General features: G+C 43.1%; 3 protein-coding genes across 4 annotated transcripts; 2 read left to right on the forward strand and 1 right to left on the reverse strand.

Moving 5' to 3' along the window:
• Window positions 1-456: 456 nt before the first annotated feature.
• Window positions 457-1,768, forward strand: LOC308397228 (putative nuclease HARBI1; the record flags this gene model as incomplete). The annotated part of the gene is made up of 4 exons (XM_080883029.1): window positions 457-946; window positions 1,019-1,134; window positions 1,208-1,319; window positions 1,395-1,768. The coding sequence occupies 4 exons, from the start codon at window positions 457-459 to the stop codon at window positions 1,766-1,768; spliced, it is 1,092 nt and encodes a 363-aa protein (XP_080739155.1).
• Window positions 1,754-4,046, reverse strand: LOC308397229 (uncharacterized protein). Its single transcript, XM_080883030.1, has 7 exons — window positions 3,011-4,046; window positions 2,608-2,790; window positions 2,428-2,489; window positions 2,280-2,327; window positions 2,164-2,199; window positions 2,007-2,085; window positions 1,754-1,854 (listed from the first exon to the last, which is right to left on the reverse strand). Exons 1-7 carry the CDS (start codon window positions 3,159-3,161, stop codon window positions 1,847-1,849), a joined length of 567 nt encoding a protein of 188 aa, XP_080739156.1. The 5' UTR covers window positions 3,162-4,046; the 3' UTR covers window positions 1,754-1,846.
• Window positions 4,047-13,787: 9,741 nt separating this feature from the next.
• Window positions 13,788-23,286, forward strand: tbx18 (T-box transcription factor 18). Of its 2 annotated transcripts, none has more exons than XM_080882987.1 (8): window positions 13,788-14,338; window positions 15,553-15,712; window positions 16,090-16,191; window positions 18,251-18,422; window positions 18,842-19,009; window positions 19,989-20,053; window positions 21,362-21,456; window positions 21,646-23,286. In XM_080882987.1, exons 1-8 carry the CDS (start codon window positions 14,104-14,106, stop codon window positions 22,179-22,181), a joined length of 1,533 nt encoding a protein of 510 aa, XP_080739113.1. In that variant the 5' UTR covers window positions 13,788-14,103; the 3' UTR covers window positions 22,182-23,286. The 2 variants fall into 2 exon arrangements, with proteins under 2 accessions (XP_080739113.1, XP_080739112.1); XM_080882986.1 differs by having other exon boundaries at window positions 13,790-14,338; window positions 15,550-15,712.
• Window positions 23,287-23,966: the final 680 nt, after the last annotated feature.

Genomic DNA, 23,966 nt, shown 5'->3' on the forward strand with positions numbered 1-23,966 from the left:
AAACAAAGCTCAGTCCTGGGGCCCGTTCTTCGTACCTCGCTAAGTAGGTTAGCCGGATTAGATTGTTGACGATTTCGCGTGATCCTGGATCAGTCGGTTCCCCGAAGCTCATCCGGGACTTGCTGTCATAGCAACAGAGCCGTAAGCGTAAACCTGCTCGGGAGCAGGTTTACTTTATGTAAACAGGATTAGATCGCGGCCACGCAGGTATGTCCGCGTCATCATACGAAAGCAACAGCGACATTCCGCCACCGTTTCACCACAAATAAATAACATCAATGTAACTAAAGATAATGCAGCACTTGATCCTTTTATTGATTCCACACAGATACATACAGGTCAGTCCCTAAAAAAAGGGAAATGTACGAGTAATCACGCTATGGCATGTAGGTGATCACGCCAGATGCAACACACATTCCACAGTAGAGGAATAGCAAATTACGTCGTGTAATCAAGATGACAGACCACGGCTATAAAAGCGAAGGTGGAAGTGGGAAGTTTGTCGCAGCCATGTCCTGTCCGTTTCTACGCGAGCCACCCATTGCGGAAGGTGCAAGAGTGATAAGGAGAGTGTTCAGAATCCAACGTATATTGCGGGATAGACAGGATCCTTTAGCACAGCGCGACAGTGTGCTCATAGAGAGATACCGATTTTCCCGTGAGGGTATCATCTACCTAACCAACTTGCTGGATCCCCATGTTAAGAGTACCACCCACCGTAGTCGGGCATTAACAACTGCACAAACTGTGTGCATTGCCTTGCGCTACTTTGCGAGTGGCACGTTCCTGTACACTTGTGGAGACGCAGAGAACGTTGGGAAAAGTGCCGTCTGCCGGGCCATTCGCAAAGTGTACCTGGCACTCAAGCATTTCCTGGGTGTGTTTGTGGTTTTTCCAAGCCACTTAAGACCACAGGTCGTCAAACAGGGCTTTTTCGCCATTGCAGGTACAGTAAATTGGATAGTGAATGTGATGCAATCATGACCTATGTCGGTAACTGTAGCTCCAACGTCCGCAGGCTTCCCGAATGTGATTGGCACCATAGACTGCACACACATTGCGATCAAGGCCCCCCCAGGCCCCACTGAAGGGGACTTTGTCAACCGAAAGGGGGGCCACAGTATAAATGTGCAGGTGAGCAATACTAACACTCCAGATGGCAATATACGATGGGAGGAGTGTGGTCACACATAATGGAATCCCACAGATGGTGTGTGACTCGATGTGCCATATCACAAATGTGGAAGCAAAATGGCCCGGATCAGTGCATGACTCACGGATCTTCAGAGAGTCAGGGTTATGCACATCATTTGAGCGTGGTAAGTAAAAGAGGCTTATGTTGATGCTACATACTCATGTCGGGCCTAACATAACAGCATTTCTTCATTACACAGGGGCCTACGATGGGATCCTCCTCGGAGATAGAGGTTATGCATGCAGGCAGTACTTCATGACACCGTTCCCTGACCCCAACCCTGGGCCACAAACCCGCTACAATGCAGCCCTAGCCAGGACAAGGGCACGCATTGAAATGACCTTTGGGCAACTGAAGGAACGATTCCAGTGTCTAAAACGCCTGAGGGTTGCACCTGACAGGGCATGTGACATTATTGTTGCATGTGCCGTACTGCACAACATTGCCACCATCAGAAGAGAGAGGACCCCCGTGGTGGAGGTGCAGCCTGATGATGACCTCCAGCCAGTGCACCTGGACCAACCTAGTGGCAGAGCTGCACGGGACAGGATTGTGCAACACAATTTCGCATAATAAAAACATGACATGACACATTTTCTATTGACGTTTATTTGAGCATCGTTGTCTGTCCCACCACACACAGGCCAGTCATCAGTTGCCTGGGAAAACAGAGCATGTATACTGCGTCACGCAGGGTCAGCAATAGTGCTCCGTATGAACATGTATTCCTACTTACTCTGGAGTTCCTTTTGAAGCACCTCGATTTCCAATTGTAGTTTATGCCTCATTAGGGCTTGTAGTTCGATCTCACCTAGGAGCTTTTGTTTCTTCAGCTCAGTATACTCCATTTTTTGCTGGAGACTTCTCTTGTAGAGCAGACGTATGTCACCCTGTGTCAATTGTGGTGACAACATTTAACGGGGAATACATGTCATATAGGCAGTATAATTGATCACAACACTGCCCACCTCTGCATCAGCAGGCCTCTCTGCCGGCCTCTTGGCCTGCAAATCATACTGCAGTCAGACACACATGGCAGTACACAAGTAGATGGTATTTCAGGCCAATTCATGCATGTACTCACAGGGTCTTCCGCCACACCACAGCCATCTGACAGGGTTGCGTCACTGTCCTGTGCAATGGTAACACAATGGTGTTACTAAGGGGTGTGGTACAGCCTATAGGTCTGTACAATTGGGTGGGGACAGATATATGTATATCTCCCAACTTACTGTGCATGTTCCAGTCACCCCTTCCATGGGAACAGGTAAAAGTGATGGTGTGTCATGTAACACTACACACAGAGAAAACCCACAGTGCCAATGAATGAATGTCACAGTTCGAATAGCATTTTCATTTAGGCAACAACCACATATTTGACATTGTGCACATGGAATCATGAGCCCATTCACCAGTTATGTAGGTGCTGCTGCTACTGCACCCCGGCTTCTGGTCTCCGGAAGAGCTGCCCCCAGGGATGCCCTCAACAATGGGTCTGGTGGCATTCAACCTTAGGGCCAGCTCCTCTGCTGGGGTGTGACGAGGGGGTGCAGGACCACCACCTGTCTTTTGTTGCTCTGCCCTTTTCTTGGTTGCTGTTATACACAAACACAGGAATTGTTTCAGGGGTGTCTTTTCAAGTGACTGACAGCAATATGAGTGTTGGATATTACCATTCTGTAGTATGTTCTTGTATTTCACTCACATTACACACATTACTCACATTACACATTACACACATTACACATTACACATTACACATTACACTCACATCACACAACATTAAACATAAATATATAAAATATAAGAATTTACAGAGAGACAGGAATAAAAAGGACCAGCTGCTCTCCAGAGCAGGAACAAGGCTGAGGAGGAAATGCTCCATTGGAGACTGGTGTGGCCTCTTCAGGGACTCCAGGATGGCCAGCTCCACCGCCGATGGACCGTCCTGGGACCCGTCCCTCATCTGCCTCGGAGCCGTCCTCCTCTGTGGGCCTGTAAAACAGCACAAAACACAAAGAAATGAGAAGGCTGCTACTAGATTTTAATTTCAACATTGAAAAAAAAAAAAACAATAACAGGATATAATCAGATTGGTTGTAGATATTTAGTAAAGGTGATCACAAGGGAATCCCACCGACTAAAAAGGTATCAGTGCTTGCTGTACATATCTGTGGGTGCAGCAGCAGGAGCTCAGGGACTGGGGATGCTCTGCTGCAGAATCAGTTGGTTCTATCAATACAGTATTAAATGTTAACAGGTTGGATATAATAATCGTAGAGTAGACAGTGGTCCCTCATTTATTGCAGGGGTTCTCAGAATAACTAGCCCCTGGTCACAGTTCTCACAATTGATTCTCAAAGTGCAAACCTTTGTAGATTGCAAAACGTAAAAGTATTATTATGCCGCGGTTTGTCTTCATCTGCCCGCCACTTTCGTGCGCCTTTTTCCCTCACGGTGCAGGTGTCTATTTCCGAATGAGGCTCATAGTTATGGGTGTTTTTGTGCTGTTTTTTCTATTGGACGCGATGGTTATCAAAACCAAACGTGATAAATTTGGCAAGCGCAGGAGATTTGTCAATCAGGCTGCAGAATGCAATGCTGTACTGTGCAATAAAAAATCAGCGAAAAAGCAAAGCAGTGACGGATGAACAGCGGGACCACTGTGTGCTGTTTATTAATAAACAATAAAATATATTCCTAAATGATAACATGCATAAAAGCAGAACGGTATTTGTACGTCAGTGGGAAAATAGCGGTGGCTTGCTAGCTTTTGTGCGGCTTCCCCGGGTCAGTGAAAACTTTCAAAAGAGAAATGAATGAACTTACCAGGTTGCCCGATCTCTTCACATATCTTTCTCCAAGCTCGGTCCTTTTTATTCCTGTCTCGGTACTGAAAGCAGCTGGTGTTGTACAGCTCCGAGTTGTTTGCTACCGCATTGATTAGCCTTCCCCTCCATTGAAGTATGAAAGGCTTTGGCTGGATCTGCCCCTTTGACCTAGGTAACAGCCACGTCACCAGGCTCCTGATTGGTTGTCGCGGCGCGATTTGACGCTGGAGTTCAGATTTTTCCAACTCGAGCGGTAGACGCGAAACGCGCGTATGCACAAAGTGCAACACAAAAACTCACGCGCGTGGTTTTATTCGCGCGTCAAACGCGCCAGACGCGCTACACTGACGCGCGTTTCACGCGTTTTGGCGTTTTCGCGACGCAAATCTGCTTCCGAATTTTCGCGGGACCCGCAATCGCGCGTCATCGCGCCTTTCCATTGACTTTACATGTAAACCTGACGCTCTATTCGCGTCCATCGCGTTCGGTGTGAACACACCGTTACTTGTTCCCATGTTCTGGTGGGTCCGGTTGTGGCTCTAATGTGTAAGAGGATATCATGTGGTATGATTTGATATGATAAAATATGATATGGTATGGTGCCATGTAATATGTTGCATTACTTACGCGTTTAATTTGTCAGCAACTTTCTGCCAGCCCTCTCTCCTTGCTTTTGCAGCCTTCGCACTGTTACCTTGCGTTTTAATTTCACTCTGGTACTCCTGAAATCCCTCAATCAGGAGTTCTTGCTCCGCTGCGGTGAAGTACTGTGCGCGCTCCTTCGACATTTTCGCCGACCAATCAGAGGCTTGCCGATCACTGTTTCTGCTATCGATGCGTAGCCCCTTTTACGGCACCCAGTGATCGCGCATTACTTCATCCAGCTGTAGTAATCGTCAACAGCAGGTGTGTTCGGGGAACCGGATTAGCGAGCTCACGGTTAGCGCGATGATTTGATCTTGGATGTTTCATTTGATCTTGGATGTAGTAAGCGACGTACGAAGAACGGGCCCCTGTTCTCTGCTCTGTTTCATAAAACTACACAAGTAGGAATGTAATAATAATATTCCAGTCTATAAACATCAGTCTAAACCATATTCCTTGTAAATTCTTCAGCTTTAATATCATTTTTCTGTCGGTATATGTGAGCCATTTATTTGCCGCCTTCCCCATCCACAGTCTGTTAGCAGCAGTCAACATCTTTGGAGTTTATTTGGAGCCACAACGACACGTGGCAGTTTTGTAGGGATGAAAAATATCCCCCAGCACTTAATATACGTTGCAACCCTATAGATGTGAATTCAGAAACTTTATGTGACACACACTCTTACGTGTGTGTGTTTGCACGACTAGGCTATAATATGTTTGGTGGGAGCAGGATGCCAGGCAGTGCCCTTTAAAGGCTCTAATGTGGCGGTGGTTTCATGGTGGTTGGCACAGATCAGCAGGAAGAGGGCAAAGAGAGGGGTATTTAAAAAAAGAGGTAGAGAGGGGAGAAGAGGGATCTGGTTTAAAGAAAAAGAGCTATAGTTACACAGGCACACCGCAGGCATCAAACTGTTGTGAAGATATGAATTCCCACTCTTTCTCCGCGTACTCGCTGCATCCCTCTATTTTCTCCATCCATCCCTCACTCTGGGTCAGCGGCCCATTCACAGTGCGGTCCTGGGGTGATCAGAGTGGACCCTGCCCTCTCTCACTCTGCTTTCATTCTCTCTCCATCTTTCATCCCATCTTTTCTTTTTGCAGCGGGGTGGGTGGGGGGGGGGGGGGGGGGGGTGCAAACAAAACAGTCATACTTCCCCTAAACTCATCTTTTATTAATCAGACCTCAGCAGTGTGTCAGGGGGAAGAGTGACGCACATGGGTTTGTGAGTTTAAAACGTGCTCCATGAACACACACTCAAACACACACACACATACACACAAGAACATGCAACTGACCACTGACAAATGCCTCGGGGTGTTTCATATTTCCTCTGCTGCAAAACAGACCATCACAAAAAAACACCAGAGCTCTTTTTGTGTCTGAGTATGTGTCAAAGAGAGAGACGGAGAGAGAAGGAAAAAGAAATTAGTGAGACAGATGACTTGAAAGCACCGCACGACCACCTCCCTTCTGTCATTCATAAAGCCTCCTTCACTCTCTTCCCTTTTTTCGATCTCCCTTAAACACACAAGCGCGCACACACAAGCACACACACACAAGCTCACGGGCAGAGCGGATATTCTGGGTGGTGTTATTCCAGGTGTGGAGTCGTTGAGGTCTCCATGCTGTGACCCTGTTATCCTGGGAAGAGGGAGCGTATTAGACGCATGCAGGGAGAGGAAGAGACTCTATATCAAAAACACATTTCTCCCCGAGGCTGTGTCACTGCAGACACACGGCTACGAACCCAGCACATACTGTATATAAAAGCATACGTTTCTATGTACTCATGCGTGAAGGTGAATGCTTTGCATGGCCAAAATCTACTGTCGGATATTATTGGTCACTATCAGTAAAAGGTCCTGCGGTACATGAAGTGACAGGTACAGTCACAAACTAAAGCCCTCTGTCAACAAGCCAAATAAACAAACAAACAAAGGGCTTTAACTTGTGACATTTGATAAAGTTTGCATATTTTAAAAATGCTCTTCAGTTCAGTTTGTAGTGGAGATGTACATCTTCTGAGAAGTGTTCAAAAGGAAAAAATTAACAATAAAATATCTGCCCCTCTTTTTTAGAATTCAATCCAGTTTTTACTGTTTTTCTTTTATCGTGCATTTACTGGGATGCAAACAAGGATAAAGCTGATACCATTTTTGTTTGCATCACTTTTCACTCTATGCATTATGGGTAGCGTATACACACAGCCTCAACTGACTGAGACTCACTCTGCGCCTGGAAAAAACAGAAAACAGATTTTTCTTACACCAAACAAAAGTAAGCAGTGAAATGTATTAACCTGCAGCTGACAACCAAGAAATTGCTTCTGTTGTTTCATATTGAGCAAAAATGGATGTTAGAGACATTTATGTGTGTGTGTGTGTGTGTGTGTGTGTGTGTGTGGGGGGGGGGGTGTTATTAAACTGATGTGGATAAAAGTTCCTTAGACCTTTTGATGTCTTGAATTTCCTTTAGAAATTGTTCTTTCTCTCTCCAGCTAAAATTGTGTAATTCAAAGCCTCAGAAATGCTTAAAAATAGTAAGCACCAGGCACCAGGCGAAAAACACCGAAAACACTGAAACGCTTATTCATAACAAGGTAATAAAATCCCGTATATACATATATATGCTTTCTGTGCGCTATAATGGAGACATTCCTTAAATACAGTAATAAAACAGCGTTCCTTACATTTGCGCTAAATGCTAGTTAGTGCTGGCCTGAGCGCCGAGCGCAGGCGGGGAGGAGAGGCAGGCTTAACGGACGCCTTCGCCGCCAATCCTCAATTTTAACAACTTTGCTCTTTGATTAAAAAAAATGCTTAAATGGTTCCAGTTGAGCCAGAGAAAGAGAAAAGAAATAAAACTCCAACATCTAAGAGATGAAAATAACCGTTGTTCTCCAGTTTTAAGAGGCACGTGTGCTGGGTTTGGCCTGAGACGCTAGTTACGAGCTGCAGATGTTTGTATGGTTTTTTATGATTGTTGTTATTTTCAAATTGCGGTGTTTCTATGATGAGCTTTGCATTCGTTAGCAGAGTGTGTGTGTTGATGTGTGTGAGTGCGTGAGTGAGAAAGGAGCTTCCAAAAAAGAAAACCCGAGTATTTTGAGTTTAATTAACCATAGTTCTAATCTGTGTGCTTTTTAGCAGCTTATTATGCAATCTGATCGCAGGAAGCTGTAGTGGTGATTGCACACGATGATAGACTATCTATATATGCACACACACACACATAAAGTTATATATTTCAAAATTATGTAACAGGAAACAAGTAGGGTAATCAAACCACTACATACAATCCTTCCTTCTTATGATCTCATGCACACCCATACAAACACACACACACGCACACACACACCGCTCAGATGTTCACGTGGTTTTGCGGGTTACAAGAGGAGAAAAGTTTTCACCTCTTCTTCGCTGGATGAAGAAAAACCATAAAAACAGCACCTGCTCGCTTGTTCTCTCTCCATCCCAACTGCGCCTCCCACCCTCCCCCTCCTCCGTCTGTCTGTCTTTGAAGGGAGCAAAAAAAAGAAGCCAGTGAGGTAATGAGACGAGCTGTTTGGCCGCTTTCGAACGGCATTAAAAACATTACATTTGCATCTTAAAATTGATTGGACAGGTAAGGGTTTGGCGTCTTCCTCGAGGCCGCAAGATGGGGTCAACAAAACCTGCCAAGTTCAAATATCTTCAAGCGGTAGGGCATTAATCACTGCACATGAAGGCTATGAGGTGATGAAACGCAGATCACTGGTGCATCGCTGTGGAATCGGACCAGGTTGTCTTTTGGATACGAGAGATGCTTGTTTAACAGTGTGTTCAGTGCCAGAAAATGAACTGTTTACTTCCACAAATTATGACTATGCTTTGTAATTAACAGACCTTAGATCAGCCCGAGAAACATGTATAACTGCGTCTCCTGCTGACTTGGATAAATACGACTGGAGCCAATCCTGTGGAGCTGTTGACCTCTGTTGACCTCCCTTGAGCTCAGAGACAATTACTTACAGCACCGCTACATAAAGCGCTCAACAGACAATCAGGAAGGACCGTTTTCATTGTTAAACTCCTTCGTTTAGCTTCCACAGTTTAAAGTATAAACCCAAGATGCAAAAGGCTAACATCCCTAAAGTAAAAAACAAAACAAAAACAAAACCCTGTCCCTAATCTTGAGAAGTAATGACACATCAAATGTGCTCTCATTGGATAAATCACTCACTGACGCTCTTTTATAAAGCGGTGATCCCTGGTATGACATTCCTCAAACAAACTTAGCTGATAATAATATCAAAATATCCCTCCTATCTGTCTCTCTGAAATGCATGTTCACAACGTGGTTTAAACGCCACAACACCATCAATTTGTCTAACGGCATCATAATGGCACCAACAGAATAGTTTTAAGGCTTTGTCCTCTGCCCGTTCCAGCCTATCATGAGGCTGCAGTCTTCTGTTCTCAATCCATCGAGACAGTATTTACCATCATCAGCTAGAAATGATGACAAAAGCTAGCAATGAGTCGTAATTCATCTAAAGAAGGGCAAACCAGGTCAGCAAACCACCTGTGAGTGTCAGCTTGTGTCTAAAAAATACGCATGAAGAGGTTTAAACGGGTAGATGTCCTTCAGGATTTGATGTAAATTACTTTAAATTTGTTCATCATGGACAGACTTCAGACTAGTTGCAAGTTTAGTTACAATTTTTTATCGTTGTTCCAGTTTTGCTTCCTCTCACCTCCCTACTCTAAACACTCCTTTTTTTCTTAATTACAATAGTAAATTCTTATGTTGAACCCTCTTCTTTTGTTTTATCTGTAGACAGTGAGATAATTATACCAAATAAGTTTCAGTTTGATAGCATGAAAACAATAATGTGATGTGTGTAGCAGCAGCCTAGTAAGCTGAGCAAAGCATTTTTTATCTCTGAATAAGAGGATGACTCCCGCTGCTTCGGGCTGTAACTCAGAGGTGCACAGAGCCATCTGTCTCTCTCTCTTTCTGTCTTTGTGTGTCTGTTGCGCTTGTGCAAATGAGACAAGCTATTGCAGCCAGAGCAGGAGTTCAACTATAATAGCATCCGAGGCGCACAGAGGCCTGAATAAACGGCGTCGAGACCAGAACCGGCTCGTAAAAAGAAAATCAATAAATGTCATAGATCCGTCAACTTCTATCAAGTGTGTCAGTAAATACCACATTTTGAATGGAAGGTTAACTTTATGAAAGAACGCGGGGGTCACTTCACTTGGATGACGAGTGATTCTGGGCCAGCATAAGCAGGATACGCTCGGAGGGGCCCCGGTCGTTTACTTTGCAGTGTTGCTTCAACTGCAGATAGGCACGGAGTTCAAGTCATGGCTGTTCTTAGTGGAGCCATGCAGAGGATCCAGCAGTTCTCGGACTAGGGTCTGCCTCCCCAGGACATGCCGGATGTGTAGCAGGGACCCTCGATTCTGGAGGGAAACAGATGGCTGAAGATGAATGTTGCACTTCTCCCCGTATAACTACATCCATCTTTGTGTACACCACTGCATCTGTGTGATGTCTGTCGTTTTGCTCAGATCAGCTGTAGCACTAAAACCCATGTCCTCTGGAAAGATCAGTGTGACACATTACAAAACTGTGGAAAGCTATCACTCCCGAAGCTTATAAAACGCACTGCGTTACCGCTGCCTTGTACGGAGGTCTCTCCCCACACGCACACAGAAAGAAACTCACACACCTTCCCTGCTCTCATGCCACTTCCGCCATAAAATGCCTGGCAGTGTTCCACGTGCCCATTAGCAGGCGCTAAATAACTGTTAACAATGTATTACCCAGACTCCCCTGTTCAGGCACTTCTACCCTTCCACGGGTCCCTTCAAAGCTCACAGGTAATTATGTCAAAGGTTTTTAATAAACAGCTGAGGCTACTTGGTGCAGCGGGTTACGCCCACCTTCAAAGTGGCAAAATCTGTCCTTTAGATAAAGTTACAAATGCGCAGGGCTCTGATTGGCTGAAGTCTTCTCAAAGTCGTTAAAAGCCATCAGGTAACCCCGCACCTGCATGTGACCGGGATTACCCGGTCACATGCATTAAGCATTATCCTTAATTATAAGGATAATGCTTTAAACTTGACTAAAGGATATAGTCAATCACAAGTGGACTGAATATTAAGTCCATTAAACCGAAATGCTGTTAAGTATTAGTATTTTTGTTTATTTCCCAAATTAATTACCTTCGTCCAATATCTCACAAACTGGAGACTAAAGGGAAGGATAATAAATCAAAGCAACAGCTTGAGCCTATTATAGCGGCACCGACAGCGTTTCACGTATGGAGGCGAAGCCTGCCGCTATAACCTGTGATTTATATTTAAAAAAAAATATATATATATATATATATATTTTTTTTTAAAGCTACATTAGAAAATGGCCACACGTTAATATGTGCTGATGCTTAAAGCTTACACCCTGTTTAAAAAATGTTTTTATTTTATTCATTTTATTTTATTTCATTTTGAACAGTTTATCCTATCAGCCTCGGGAAATGAAAAACTGAAACACTTAACAAAACTAGCAGGGCAACCTGCCAAACTTAGTTAAAACAGCGTAAATAATACATTGTTTATTTATTTAATCTTGTAGTCTCACTTATATGCAAAACGCAGTAATGTTAAATGAAGTGTGGAGCTGCCGGATAGAAAAGGGAAAATAAAAATGAATAAATACATTAAAAAAAATGTTTTTAAAAAAACCGTCGAATAAAAACAAAAAGGTCACTAAAATGTGCAGAAAAATTTCTGTGGGAAGATATTATTATGAAGAATATCACACAAGCATCAGATAATATAAAAAAAATAATTTCATAAATAAATATCGCATGACTTACCAATGTTTTTGTATTACAGTGTAAATACACTGTTGCGACGAAACACAGTATGATAACAAAGTTACGATAATGTGATAATAATAGTTACAGTGCTCTGGAAGCAACGACATCAGTTTCACGAAACAGCTGTTTCAAAAATCAACAATACCAATCGAAATATTCTTATTATTCTTATTCTTATTATTGTTGTTATTGTTATTATTATTAAATAGTATGTATTTCATGAAAACGATGGGAAAATAATGTGCACTCTGTTAACGATCAGCCAGCCAATTAGAATGTTAGTTTCTTCTAAAAAAAACAAAAAAACATTTAACTTACAAATAAAATCTCAAATACATAAATAAGGCAGTCTTTATGAAAAAAAATCCAATTCATACAGAACCTTTGTTCACGAGTGAAGATTTTCAAAACAAACTTAAACCGGTTTAAATTACTACTTAAACAATGTTGAGATTACGATTGTGAACACATTCCTGTTAAACTGGAAAAAAGAGGGAAATCCGTTTGGTGCTGTTACTAAATTCTGCCCCTTTTTTCTTCTTTTTTTCCTGTCTTTTTTTTTGTTTTGTTTTTGTTTTAAGTACATCTGTTTACATGCGTTTTTATTGGTTCCGAGGCTGGTAAGGGAGCAAAAATATTCGCTTTAAAGTTTTTTTTTGACAGTGTCAGGTTAAGTCGGGAGGCCTGGCATCGACTACAATCTAAATTTTGTTTTAAACAAATGTTAGCCTCTGTAAATGTGACGGAATTATAAATAACCTACCACATTTAAATAAATAAAAAACGCCAAGAGGAAGAGAAAGAGGCAGATTTTGATCTGATATAGCAAAAGTATATAGACAAGGAATTTCTCCTAATGTCCAGATATTTACATTAAATTTGCGCCAACAAACGGCGGATACGTGACCAACAAGCCAGCAGAGGCCCGATGTTCACGCTGATTTTGGCGAAGGAGCCGAGGAGGTAAGCTGGAGGCTTAAATACTGTTGTGAATAATGGCATTTTGTACTTTCTAACTCCGACAACAGCTCAATAAATACACCAACAAATGAACAGGTTCATTAGTTTGGCACATTTTATGCAAACGGCAGCACGCGCGGTGCATATTACTCTTGGAATAAATGGCGTGTTTAGGTCTGAAAAAGAACATCAAGAACTAAAGAAACCTGTACACACACACACACACACACACACACACACACACACACACACACACACACACACACACACACACACACACACACACACGTAGGCTCAGTGCTTTGTTTATTTATAGCCAGCTTCTCCCCTCCATATCTCACCGCCACACCAACGCGCATTCCCGGCGTGACCGCGCTCGTTAACACGGCCTTGAAAATGCGCACGATTATTTCCACGCCTGCAGTAAGAGCGAGTCAAACTCATCCATGTATTTTATCCAGCTGGTTGCATTCACTCATTTCCCCCTGTATTTCAAACATATTCCCAAATATTTCATTTAGCTACTGTTAGACTCGGGTTCAGTTTGAGACGGAAATATTACCTCGTGATTTACGTTTTTCATAAGAAAACAGCAAAAGCGCCGATTAGATCATGATCGTTATAATGACATTATCATATCTGTTATTACGTTATCGACTAAGAGACTAATACTTATTGTATTAGCCTTTAAATAGTCTATAGATTCAGGGTTAAGTGTGCAGCTATCATACGGTTGTTTTTAGTGCAGCAATTGCCTAGTTTCTCTTTTTACAGTTGCATATTTGAGTAGAAAAGAAAAAATCGAAATGTAACTAAAGTTAATGGCACTGTTGCCATGACATTTATGCCAAAATACACGTGAAATGGTACACAACAAAGCTCTTGTGTTCAGTAGACATAGTTGGGATTTTTTAAAAGACTTGTTAAATACATAAAAATAGTATTTTACACAACAAAATTTAATTCCATACTCGTATTATGATCATGGATATTTTGAGGTAAATAATCAGTATAAGATTCAGTCTGTATGATAGTTCTGTCAGGACTTTTTTATTTGGGGGAGGGGGGTCCAGTCGTGCAGGAGCTACTAATGGCCAGATATGCAAAGCATGTTGGGCCGGTGTGTCAAAATGCGCGCAATGCCCCGGAGAGACGCTCCTAGCTCTCCTTGGCCTGAAGACATGATTCATTCACCAGCTCTACTTTTACCACATAAGGCGGCACGAGCGGCCCCCACAGCGGGCGGGACCAAAGGAAAATTTCCGGGGGGTTGTGATTACTCATGATTGGTTGCTCTGCTCTGTGACTGACAGGTCCCTCTCCCCGACTCTCCTCTAAGCTCGGTTGTTGACACTCTCCAAAACTCCGCAAGGCACCTACGGATAACGGAGACACCATTACAGCTCGCCCCAGGCCCTTCTGTCTCGTCAGCTGCTCCGTGCAAGCACGGAGAAACTACCCTGCCCTTGGCGCGGGATTGCCAGCGTGGATCACCTTTTTTTTGCGACTTCCTCGGTTTTGAACTTTTCTTGCTCCCGGCCTGCAAGCTCGTGAGCGATCTCCTTCGTCTTCTTCCTCTGTCCCGAGACGCGGAGAAATGGCAGAGAAGCGCAGGTCCCCGTGCGCGCTGAGCGTCAAGGCGCATGCATTCTCAGTAGAAGCGTTGATCGGCGCGGAAAAACGCCGCAGGACGAGCGGGGAGGAGGTCGTGTCCCCCGGCTTCGAGGACGAAACAGATGTGTCTGATGTAACCGGGAGTCCGGGACTACGGGCGGACAGAGGGTGTACCGGCGACCGGGGCAGTGAAGTTGAATGTGGAAGTGGCGGATCCCGTAAGTTATAATAATAATAATAATAATAATAATAATAATAATAATAATAATAATAATAATAATAATAATAATAATAATAATAGGTGTCTGACATGTCAGCATTATAAAATTATGACTTGACGCTCATACTCCATCATTATAGGATGCATTTGTTTAAGCTGGATAATTACTGTGCAGCTGCTGCCCGCGCACATTTGTTATTCTGTTATTATATCAGAAGACCAAAATCCTGATCCTTGTTTATGTATTCATGAGCATTTTCCCCTTGCCTGCATAATAATTCATGTTCTCTTCTTCTCGTCACCGACTAGAATTCGGTCATAAGCATAAAAAAGATGACGTTTATAAAGTAAAACAATAATAGGCTTCCTTCGGGGCCGCACGGTGAGACTGTGATACATCACTGCTCTGGTCTAGTAAATATGAGCGGTGTGAGTGTGACTAATGTGAGAGGCTTTATGAGTTGTGTTGCAATCATAAACACGCCAATTAGCAGCGTATAAAGGCCGGGAAACTGCCACGGAAAGGATACTAAGAGGTCTGCAGACGAAATAAACCGACTGGCCCGGACAAATTAGGATTTAAACCCGCTGTAAGTTCACAATGCATTTGGCTGAGGAGTCTCTGTGTTAGTTTGCCTCGTTAGGCCCATGTCTAATGTCCATAAATTTCTACCACTTGGGGAGGCCTGTGCTGAATAGCACAAATAACAACAGCGGCGAGACGCATAAACACCGCTGTTAGTGCTTCCTCTGAACATATCCTCAGTATTAAAACAGGTTTCAACTCAAGCACTGGCGTGAAAATCGTTGAACATTTTTAAGGTCAGTACTGAGTGCGAGACGGTGTCTAAGCATGCAGATATTTCTACTTTCTCATAGTTTTCATTTTTTTAAAGGCTATCTATCAATAGCGTGACATTAAATCGTAGAGACAGAAATAACTGCCAGAGGTTTAAAAATATTTACTTCGCTCTTGCTCTTCTGAAATAATTGTGTTGTAAATTAAAGTAAGGCTTTCAACGTATTTCCTTTGTTCTGCTGAGACGTTACCGTGTGACGTTACCGCGCTTTAACCCCGTTCAGATTTATTTTTCTTTTGTTTTAATGAGTCACACAACAAGAGTGAAATGCAACACCTCGTGAACAACGCTTGGCTTGTGATGGAATGTTACAATTAACACGTGCCAATCTCAATTCATCTCGGTGTAGCAGAGAGCGACGACGCGCTGCTGGAGAGCCCGCACCCAGCAGCTCTGTGCACGGCGCCGGTAACCGGGACCGGAGAGGAGACCCGCGTGGACCTGCAGGGATCAGACCTGTGGAAAAGGTTCCACGAGATTGGCACGGAGATGATCATCACCAAGGCCGGACGGTGAGACAGGGATTCGCGTGAATGCGTAACTTTATGGGTGACTGAAGAAAAGAAGAAATGAGAAACTCGAGGAGAGAAAAAAAAATGTTAAAGATGAAAACAATATCAAAAATATAAGAAGAAATACGACGCACGATTCGTAGAAATTAGATGAGCAAGGCAGTGAACCAGATGATAATTTGAAAAGTGAGCAAAATTGCTATTAAAATAATTATTTAGAGAGTTAATTTGTCTAACCAAGCCAAACAAAACTCTATTGCATTGATTCTTTAATTAAGCTATTATTAATGCATTTTTTGTGATGGTGAATAATATATTATTCACCAGTTAAAAAATGACAGAGTGTTGCAAAAGAATGATTTTGGTTTTCCTGGCAGCCGGATGTTCCCCGCTATGCGTGTGAAGATTACGGGTTTGGATCCACATCAGCAGTATTACATCGCCATGGATATAATCCCCGTGGACAATAAACGATATAGGTAAGACCCACAAAAAGCTCCACCACAGGCCCGTGCACACTTACTCCAAAGCTCGTAAATCGTAAAGATGCTGCTTCTTAAACTTTGAGATCCTGCTGTCAGAATTTTTAAAAGCTATTTTTCAAATCTCGTAATGAAGGAAAAAGTAAAAACAGAATAGAGTGCCAGCGAATCTGAGTACACTGGGATATTTGAAACACCATTTTATTTTTGACTTGTCAAAGCAATCCCTGTCGAAATATAAAACAAAGTCACATGACACAAGTCCTGCGACATCACGTGAGGGACTGTGGTCGGCGCCAAAAAAACAAATTAAATGTGAACTAAAAGAACATATTCAGCTTTATTTTAACAAAAATGTGGACTTTTTGAGTTAATAATATGTAATAATGTCAATTATGGCATGTACACCATCTCATTAAATTTATAATTCTGTACAAAATATTTTAAAAAGTAATTTTTAAATAATGTTTACTTTTTGAAAAAATGAGGGCATAATCTTGGTGTTCATTTGCTGACTGAACTTTTCAGATAAAGAATGCGCTAAAAGGTAGATTAAGTGTGGCAGTGATGTAATTCGCTAATCCCACGTAAGTTTTAACCACAGACTTTTTATTGATTTGTGATGGGATGTCGAATTGAATTGTTTTAATCCTTAAAACGTTATATTCAAGTGTTTTGATGAATCACTGGGCACGATAATGAACTGGTTGGATATATTCAGTGCCAAAAGTTAAAGGATGAATTTATGCACTGATAAAAAACAAAACTCTAGAAAATACTTGTAAAAAATACATATTGTTTAAACATGTTGGATCAACGTAACACCTTTATCAATAGCAGGACTATGGAGCCCAAGGCAATTTGTTGACGTAATAATCTGTTAAACTATAATAACACATCAAAATAGGCTAATGCATAATGTTAAGCAAACATGCTGGATGTTAACAAAAACAATTGTTAACATGATTATTTTAAATGTGCTGTTAGGATTTAAAGGTCTCGCTAATACTAAGCAATAAAACACGTCATTCGTAAAATAGTTCAATAGTTTTGTGTCATCCAGCCCTGAAAAAACAAATTCATTTCCATTTTGTCCGGAAAAAAGCACAATATAAGGAATTTGGGCAAATCACACGACGCATTCCCAATGACAGAAAAGCGATTTCGAGGCGAAAAAAACGAATCGCGAAAAATGTCCCCAAAAGAATGAAAGCTGTACCCCACAGCGCTGTAGCTTAAAGATACACTCTCACACGCGTGTACTGTATAAATGGCAACAGCACAGCAATTTTCTTTAGCATGTAGTCCTGATTTAGACTCCATACACTGTGTTCTTGGTACAACCCAGGATTTTTCAATTGTGCAACCTCAGCTTTGCCTCCACAAATGGTGCTTGGCACCGGTGTTTTGTCACGGCGGTTTTGTCGTCCCTTTTGGAGAGGACCGTTTGGATACCTAACCTCTCCACCCTGGAAGGTCAAACCAGCAAAAGTCGTTACAAAGCAGAAGAAAACGGCGTGTTATTGCAGCGGTATCCGTGCAGCCAAGTCTTTGCGTGATATAAACCGCGTGGGTGTCATTTCAAAGGTTCAAAATTCAGTTTATAGGATACCACGTTTTAAAGTGAATGACATGCCGGATAGCACGTTACTGGTCCATCTGCCTATAGAACATATAACAAATGCATTATGTAAACTTTGGTGCGCATTGGCGCACTTCAGAACGTCCGGTGTCAAAGCGCCGTGGATCAAACAGAAGGAAAATACTGTTTGTTTAAAAAGAGCATTAATCCTGTAGTGGAGTCCAACCTGTGGCCTGGAGGGGAGAGTCCAGTCCGGCCCTAAAGTCATAAAGAGTAAAATATGAACTTAGATTTTAGTGTTAAAGTTTTATGCTTTTATAAATTCACTCCCTTGTAAGAAAACATTTTATTCTTTATTACTGTATATTTATTCATCAGTTACTGAAGTATCGAGTCTACCTTTTGATTTGTAAATGATACGTTCATTCAGACAGAAACCGTGCTCACTCACTGTCTTGTGTGTGAATTGTGTAGGTACGTGTATCACAGCTCCAAGTGGATGGTAGCGGGGAATGCCGACTCCCCTGTGCCTCCCAGAGTATACATCCATCCGGACTCCCCGGCCTCAGGAGAGACGTGGATGCGTCAGGTGATCAGCTTCGACAAACTCAAACTGACCAACAACGAGCTGGATGACCAAGGACATGTATGTAGCAGCACATCACACTTGTGTGACACATTTGTAATGTGGCTCTGTTGTATGAAACGATTTACTACTATTGTAGCAAATAATATGACTGCATATTATTTACAATCAAAACATTCAATTTCACAATGAGCTATTATATAAAATGTAAATTTCTAATCTAATATTAAAAAGTCTCATCTCATATGAAATAGTAAAAGTCTCATAGTTTCCTAGTCTGAGTTGAACATGACTTAATGTTCTGTGCATTTTCATGTTTTATTTAATTTTCTTTCTTTATTTTTACAGTGTAGGTCTGTAGAGCTTGTGCACCCACAAGCGTACATGTACATTTTCCCCAGCCATGCTTTATGAAACACATAAAATAGCAGTTACATAATCCAAGCCTCAATCAATGTGTTTCCCTCCCCCCGGTTCAGATCATTCTGCACTCCATGCACAAATACCAGCCGCGGGTCCATGTAATCCGTAAGGAGTGTGGAGAAGAGTTATCCCCAGTGAGGACCATCCCCGCAGGGGAAGGCACGCGCACCTTTTCGTTCCCGGAGACCGTGTTTACCACTGTCACGGCGTATCAGAACCAACAGGTAGCTCAGCTGAACTCCTAGAGACCCATAAACTAAATATAACAAAATACTCACAGTCGCCAAGAAAGTCACATTTCCAATGTGTGCTGCTACAATGTGCTGTGAATTTGAAAACACATGATGTAATTTTGGATGTTGTGGTTGTGAAGTAGATGTTAGAAGTTTAATATACGTTCGTGCAGCTCATCATGCAGTGTAAAGATAAGCTATTTTAATTCCTAGTAAGTAAGTAAGTAAAATGTATTTATATGGCACTTTTTAAGCCGATAGTCTATTTAAAGTGCTTTACAGAGATATTAAAAAAACATCACACATGTTCTATGTTTTGCATTTAAAGGCAGATTCATCTCTGTCAGCAGGCGTGTATGTCTATGCATGTACATGCTCTACAAAATAAACAGAATAAAGTCCTCTGGAAACTCCTCTGCAGGCTGTTAAAGCAGTTTACCAAATAAAGGCTTATGTGACGGGCTGTTAAGAAATAATAGTGATATTCGCTTACGTTGTCACACATAGCTTAAGATTGTTATATTTTCTGTTTTCAGTGAGGAAAGCTGCAGCTTTTCTGTGTTTTTGCACATGTTTGCTCCATGTGAGCTTTGAAGTAGGACGTTAGCTGAGGTTTGCTGGCCTGCAGTGCATGATGGCTGAAGTCAGAACATGGTGGTGATGTCTATAAAAGTCCTTTTGGATGAGGGTCACAGAGCTGGGCCTTAAACACCACCCACAGTCTGAACAGGCTCAGACATTAACTCCATGCATGTATGCATGCATGAACCCACACAAAGTCACATAAATGTGCAAAGAAACATACAAGTACGCATGCTCACAAATGAATTTATTTATAGACCTGATTGAAAGATTTCCGAGAAAGAAAACATTTTGGCTGGAACTGGTATTATATAGCGTAGTGCGTTATCTTTGATTTCATAATAACAACGTTTCAGGAAATAATTAGAGTCTCATTTTGCTTTTTCAGATTACAAGGCTGAAAATTGACAGAAACCCATTTGCCAAAGGCTTCAGAGACTCTGGCAGAAACCGGTGAGTTCATTTTAACCGCAGATTTGCACATTATCTGGTGCATTAGGGGTAGTGAGCGATGCATGACTGCTTCATATTTTGGCTTGCATGTGGTTTTTGTCACTGCTATTTTAGTCTGATTTTATGGGGAGTAAAGCTATGTATTTATTTATTTATTTTTTTCCTAATGGAAAATGTGCTACAGCCTCCCATTAAATTTTGTCCTGAAGGGCAAAAAAAAAGGAAAAAGAAATGGACTAAGCTGAAAAAAGACGTGGCACGTAGCTATGGTTAGAGTGGTGATTCGTTTTCGTTCAAATGTGCTAACTTTAAAGGCAAATTAATTCCTGCAATTGCACTGTTACAGGCACATGCTGTAACTTTGTCTGCGAGCCTAAATGGAGCGTCAGATTCCAGCCAGCCTCGGGAACATAAACATCAACAGCAAAATAATAAAAGTCAAGAGTGTCCCGAAGAAAATCTGTATAAACACATTTCTAAACATATATAAACACAGCATTAAAACAACACAGCAGTAAAACTCTAGCAGTCTCCAAACAGCCACTCCCCTGAGGCCTCGTAGAAATCATTAGAGAGGAGAGCCGGAGGAAGGGAAGCAGAGGGAATGTGCGAGAGGGAGGAAGGTAGAGAACGGCAAACTGGATAACCCAGGCACCTTGACAGCTGACCCTATAAAAGTTAAACTCAGGAAGGCTGAAAAAAAACCCTCCTCTTAAATATTACAGGAAGAGTTAAGCAGTTTGCTAAATAAACTTCTGCTCTGATAGGCTGCTTTGGAGCACACAGAACCGCTCCGGGCAGCTTGTCTAAATTATCACCGTGGCTACAACCCCGCGGGGGGGAAGACTTTTATCCTCACGCTAACGAGGGGTAACAGAGCACTCGCATTACCCACCCGCCACAGCAACCCTCCGCCGCACCTAGAGGAGCATGGAGGCTCAGATTTGGGGTGGGGGCGGAGGAGGAAGAAGGAGAGTCCCACCTCATAAATCGTTGCTGCGGCTTCCTGCTCCTTCGTCCTGATTCGCCCGTAAAAGCCGTGTGAAAGCAATTACACACAAGCACCCAACCAGCAGCAGCCAATCGAAGCCTGGCGTTTATGCCCCTCATTACCTGCGGTCTCCATGGAGATGGCAAGGAGGGCCCCACAGGCGACTAAGATGGCCGCCAGGTGGTTGGGCGAAATGCACGATTTAGTGAGGCGTGCTGAGTTAGAGCGAGAAAGAGAGGTTCCCACTGCATCAGACATTAGAAGGTTGGGAGAGCTCACGGTGAAGTGTTAATGTGTGCATTTGTGTGTGTTTGCAGGATGGGTTTGGAGGCTTTGGTTGAGTCTTATGCATTCTGGCGTCCATCCCTGCGAACACTCACATTTGAGGACATCCCTGGCATGACCAAGCAAGGTAAAGTTCAACAACAGGAAGCTTCTGGATGGTGAACATAAGATATCCAACCTAAAGACAAAATCTTTGTTTGTGATGGGCGTCCTTATTCACACCATGAAAGTGTTTATCAGTCACTCACAGAGTACTGGTTGGTCATAACTACAGGTTGCCATGGCTGTAAACATTTATCCTGCTCTTATTTTGTAGGAGTCCCAGGAACTCATGCAGCGGTTGGAGCATCGCCTCACCTGCTCTCCACATCCCCGTGCTCATCTCCTTTCCAAGTTTGCCCTCTCAGCCCACCGGACTACACCTGTAGCCGGCCGGCACACCCCCTCCACCGTTACAGTAACGCCCCAGAGCCATTCCCCCCACCCAGAGGTCCATCTGCGTATGAAGCCGAAGGATTCTGCTCCCTGCCTCTCCCTGCCTCTCAGCTCGGCTATCTCTCCAACCCCACCTCACAGGGCTATGCCGGCCTTCGCCTCCACACGCCGCCCTACAGCCTGTATGGTTACACATTTCCCTCTTCGCCGCGCCTCGCTGCCAGTCCTGATAAAATGGCCGCCACAGCCAATCATCAGAGTGCCTTCCTTGGCTCGTCGCCCAGTGGGACTTTAACGGACAGTCTGGGTGTGCTCGGCGGAGGACAGCAAGGCTTCTTGTTCGATTCTCGGACTTTGGGACTGGCAGGGAGCCAGTCGGGAGGCGGGGCCTCGCAGGTCACTGCTCACATGGGCTGACTTTGACTCTGGGTTGTCACAAACACACAGTGACACCCTGGATTGGGTGTGTGCTGCTTTTGTTCCCGAACACTCTCTGAGTTAACGATCAAGCATCACGCTGAAGACAGAAAGAAGTGACAGAGCAGGCTTTTTTTGCCTCTGTGAATATATGAGCTTGTTAAAGCTTTACCTGAAGGAAATAATTTTTACTTTTGTTTTCACGCACGATTTCTATGACATGTCTGTGGACCTGCAGTGGTCACTAAAGAAGCAGCAGTGGTGGTTAAGGAGTCCAGACGAATGAACACACTGACTGAATTTGGACTGGGCTCAGACCGTTGTGGCCCAGAGAATCAAAGCAAGCACTTCATCCTCTGCCCTGAAACAGTAACTATGATACTCATACAGTGCTGCCTTTGTCTCTATCATTGCCTACAGTGGGTGGGACTACTAAACACCATCAAAGTTTTTCTCATTACATGCACGATTGTTCCTTCGATCACTATGCACTAATGGCAGGGCCTGTTCACCACTCAAAAACACTTTTTACACACAACACTCGGGGTCGGACGTATAATTACTTAATGACGTCATAGCCACAACAGACCATAGGAGTTCTCCTGGTGGCAGTCGTGGTCTAATGGTAAAACTGTAGAGAGGAGTGGATAATGAAAAGATTTAAGGCTTAAATGTATTTTTTCATGTCTGACAGAAAAGCAACAGTACATGACTCTGTATATATAAGGGGGGAGGTGGGCGGGAGGAGATTTCTGTATATAAAGGGCCGTGCAACCCTTCGCACTTAAAAACCCCGATGCACCTGCTTCTGCTCTTAAGACTGGGTCAGGTATGGGACACCCTACCCTGAACTTGACTGAAAAGCTTTTCTTTGCAAATGCGCTATAACAACAAGCCCTTTGGCCTGAGGACATTAACATGTTCTGTGACCTTTTTGAGCCAAATAAAATATATGTATACGTGTCACGATGTTTGAATGTAATCAATAACTTACTAATTTAACTGATTTCACGTGGTTTTGTAATGAAATTCAATGCATGTTCGTGTGGGCACGACAATTTCTTTACACTTTTTTTTAAATCAAAGCAATCACAATACAATATTTCCTCAAGAAAATACGCCTAGTTGTATTTGAGTATAACTGCAGGTGTGTGTGTGTGTGTGTGTGTGTGTGTGTGTGTGTGTGTGTGTGTGTGTGTGTGTGTGTGTGTGTGTGTGTGTGTGAGACAAAGTAGCCGTTTTTTTCACAGAAAAATGAAAAACATCCCAGAACAAAAGAGAGAAAGCGCAACTCTCAAACACCATCGTCACGATCACCACTCATTTCAACTCCAAGTCTGCAGAAGTGATGAGTCTTACGACAGAGGGTGTGCTATGAATGTGGATGTGGGTGTAAGGATGTGGATATGTGTGTCCCTGTGCACACTTGCGTGTGCGTGCATGTGCGTGTGGTGGTGGTGGTGGGGGGGGGGGGGGCAACAGGTGGTTGAGTTGTCAGCGAGTGTGTGACCTCACAGTCTCAAAGTTCATGTGGATCCCAGAGAATTGACGCCCCCATCCTCTCCCCCCCACACACACACACACATATATGCACACACAAAGTTATGTGTGTATGAAAGCACAAGCCAAAATTTTGAGTCTTTATGTACTCTAACACCCGGAAAAGTAGAGTTCCCAAGAAAGCCAGATAAAGCAGGGTTTCTTGTGAGAAGACAACTACATCTACAGCTATCTTAAGCTCATCTTAATACTGAGAGGCTCTGTCCACACTAAAGCTACACAAAC

The sequence above is a fragment of the Rhamphochromis sp. 'chilingali' genome, assembly GCF_963969265.1.
Source record: "Rhamphochromis sp. 'chilingali' genome assembly, chromosome: 5".
Lineage (NCBI taxonomy): Eukaryota > Metazoa > Chordata > Actinopteri > Cichliformes > Cichlidae > Rhamphochromis > Rhamphochromis sp. 'chilingali'.

Coding starts and splice junctions, on each gene's coding strand:
- LOC308397229 (XM_080883030.1), bottom strand. CDS start 3,161: ATGAGGGACGGGTCCCAGGACGGTCCATCGGCGGTGGAGCTGGCCATC. Junction 2,791..3,010: donor CTTTTTATTCCTGTCTCTCT/GTAAATTCTTAT, acceptor TGTGTATAACAG/CAACCAAGAAAAGGGCAGAG. Junction 2,200..2,279: donor GTGGTGTGGCGGAAGACCCT/GTGAGTACATGC, acceptor TATGATTTGCAG/GCCAAGAGGCCGGCAGAGAG.
- tbx18 (XM_080882986.1), top strand. CDS start 14,104: ATGGCAGAGAAGCGCAGGTCCCCGTGCGCGCTGAGCGTCAAGGCGCAT. Junction 15,713..16,089: donor ATCATCACCAAGGCCGGACG/GTGAGACAGGGA, acceptor TTTTCCTGGCAG/CCGGATGTTCCCCGCTATGC. Junction 21,457..21,645: donor CCCTGGCATGACCAAGCAAG/GTAAAGTTCAAC, acceptor CTTATTTTGTAG/GAGTCCCAGGAACTCATGCA.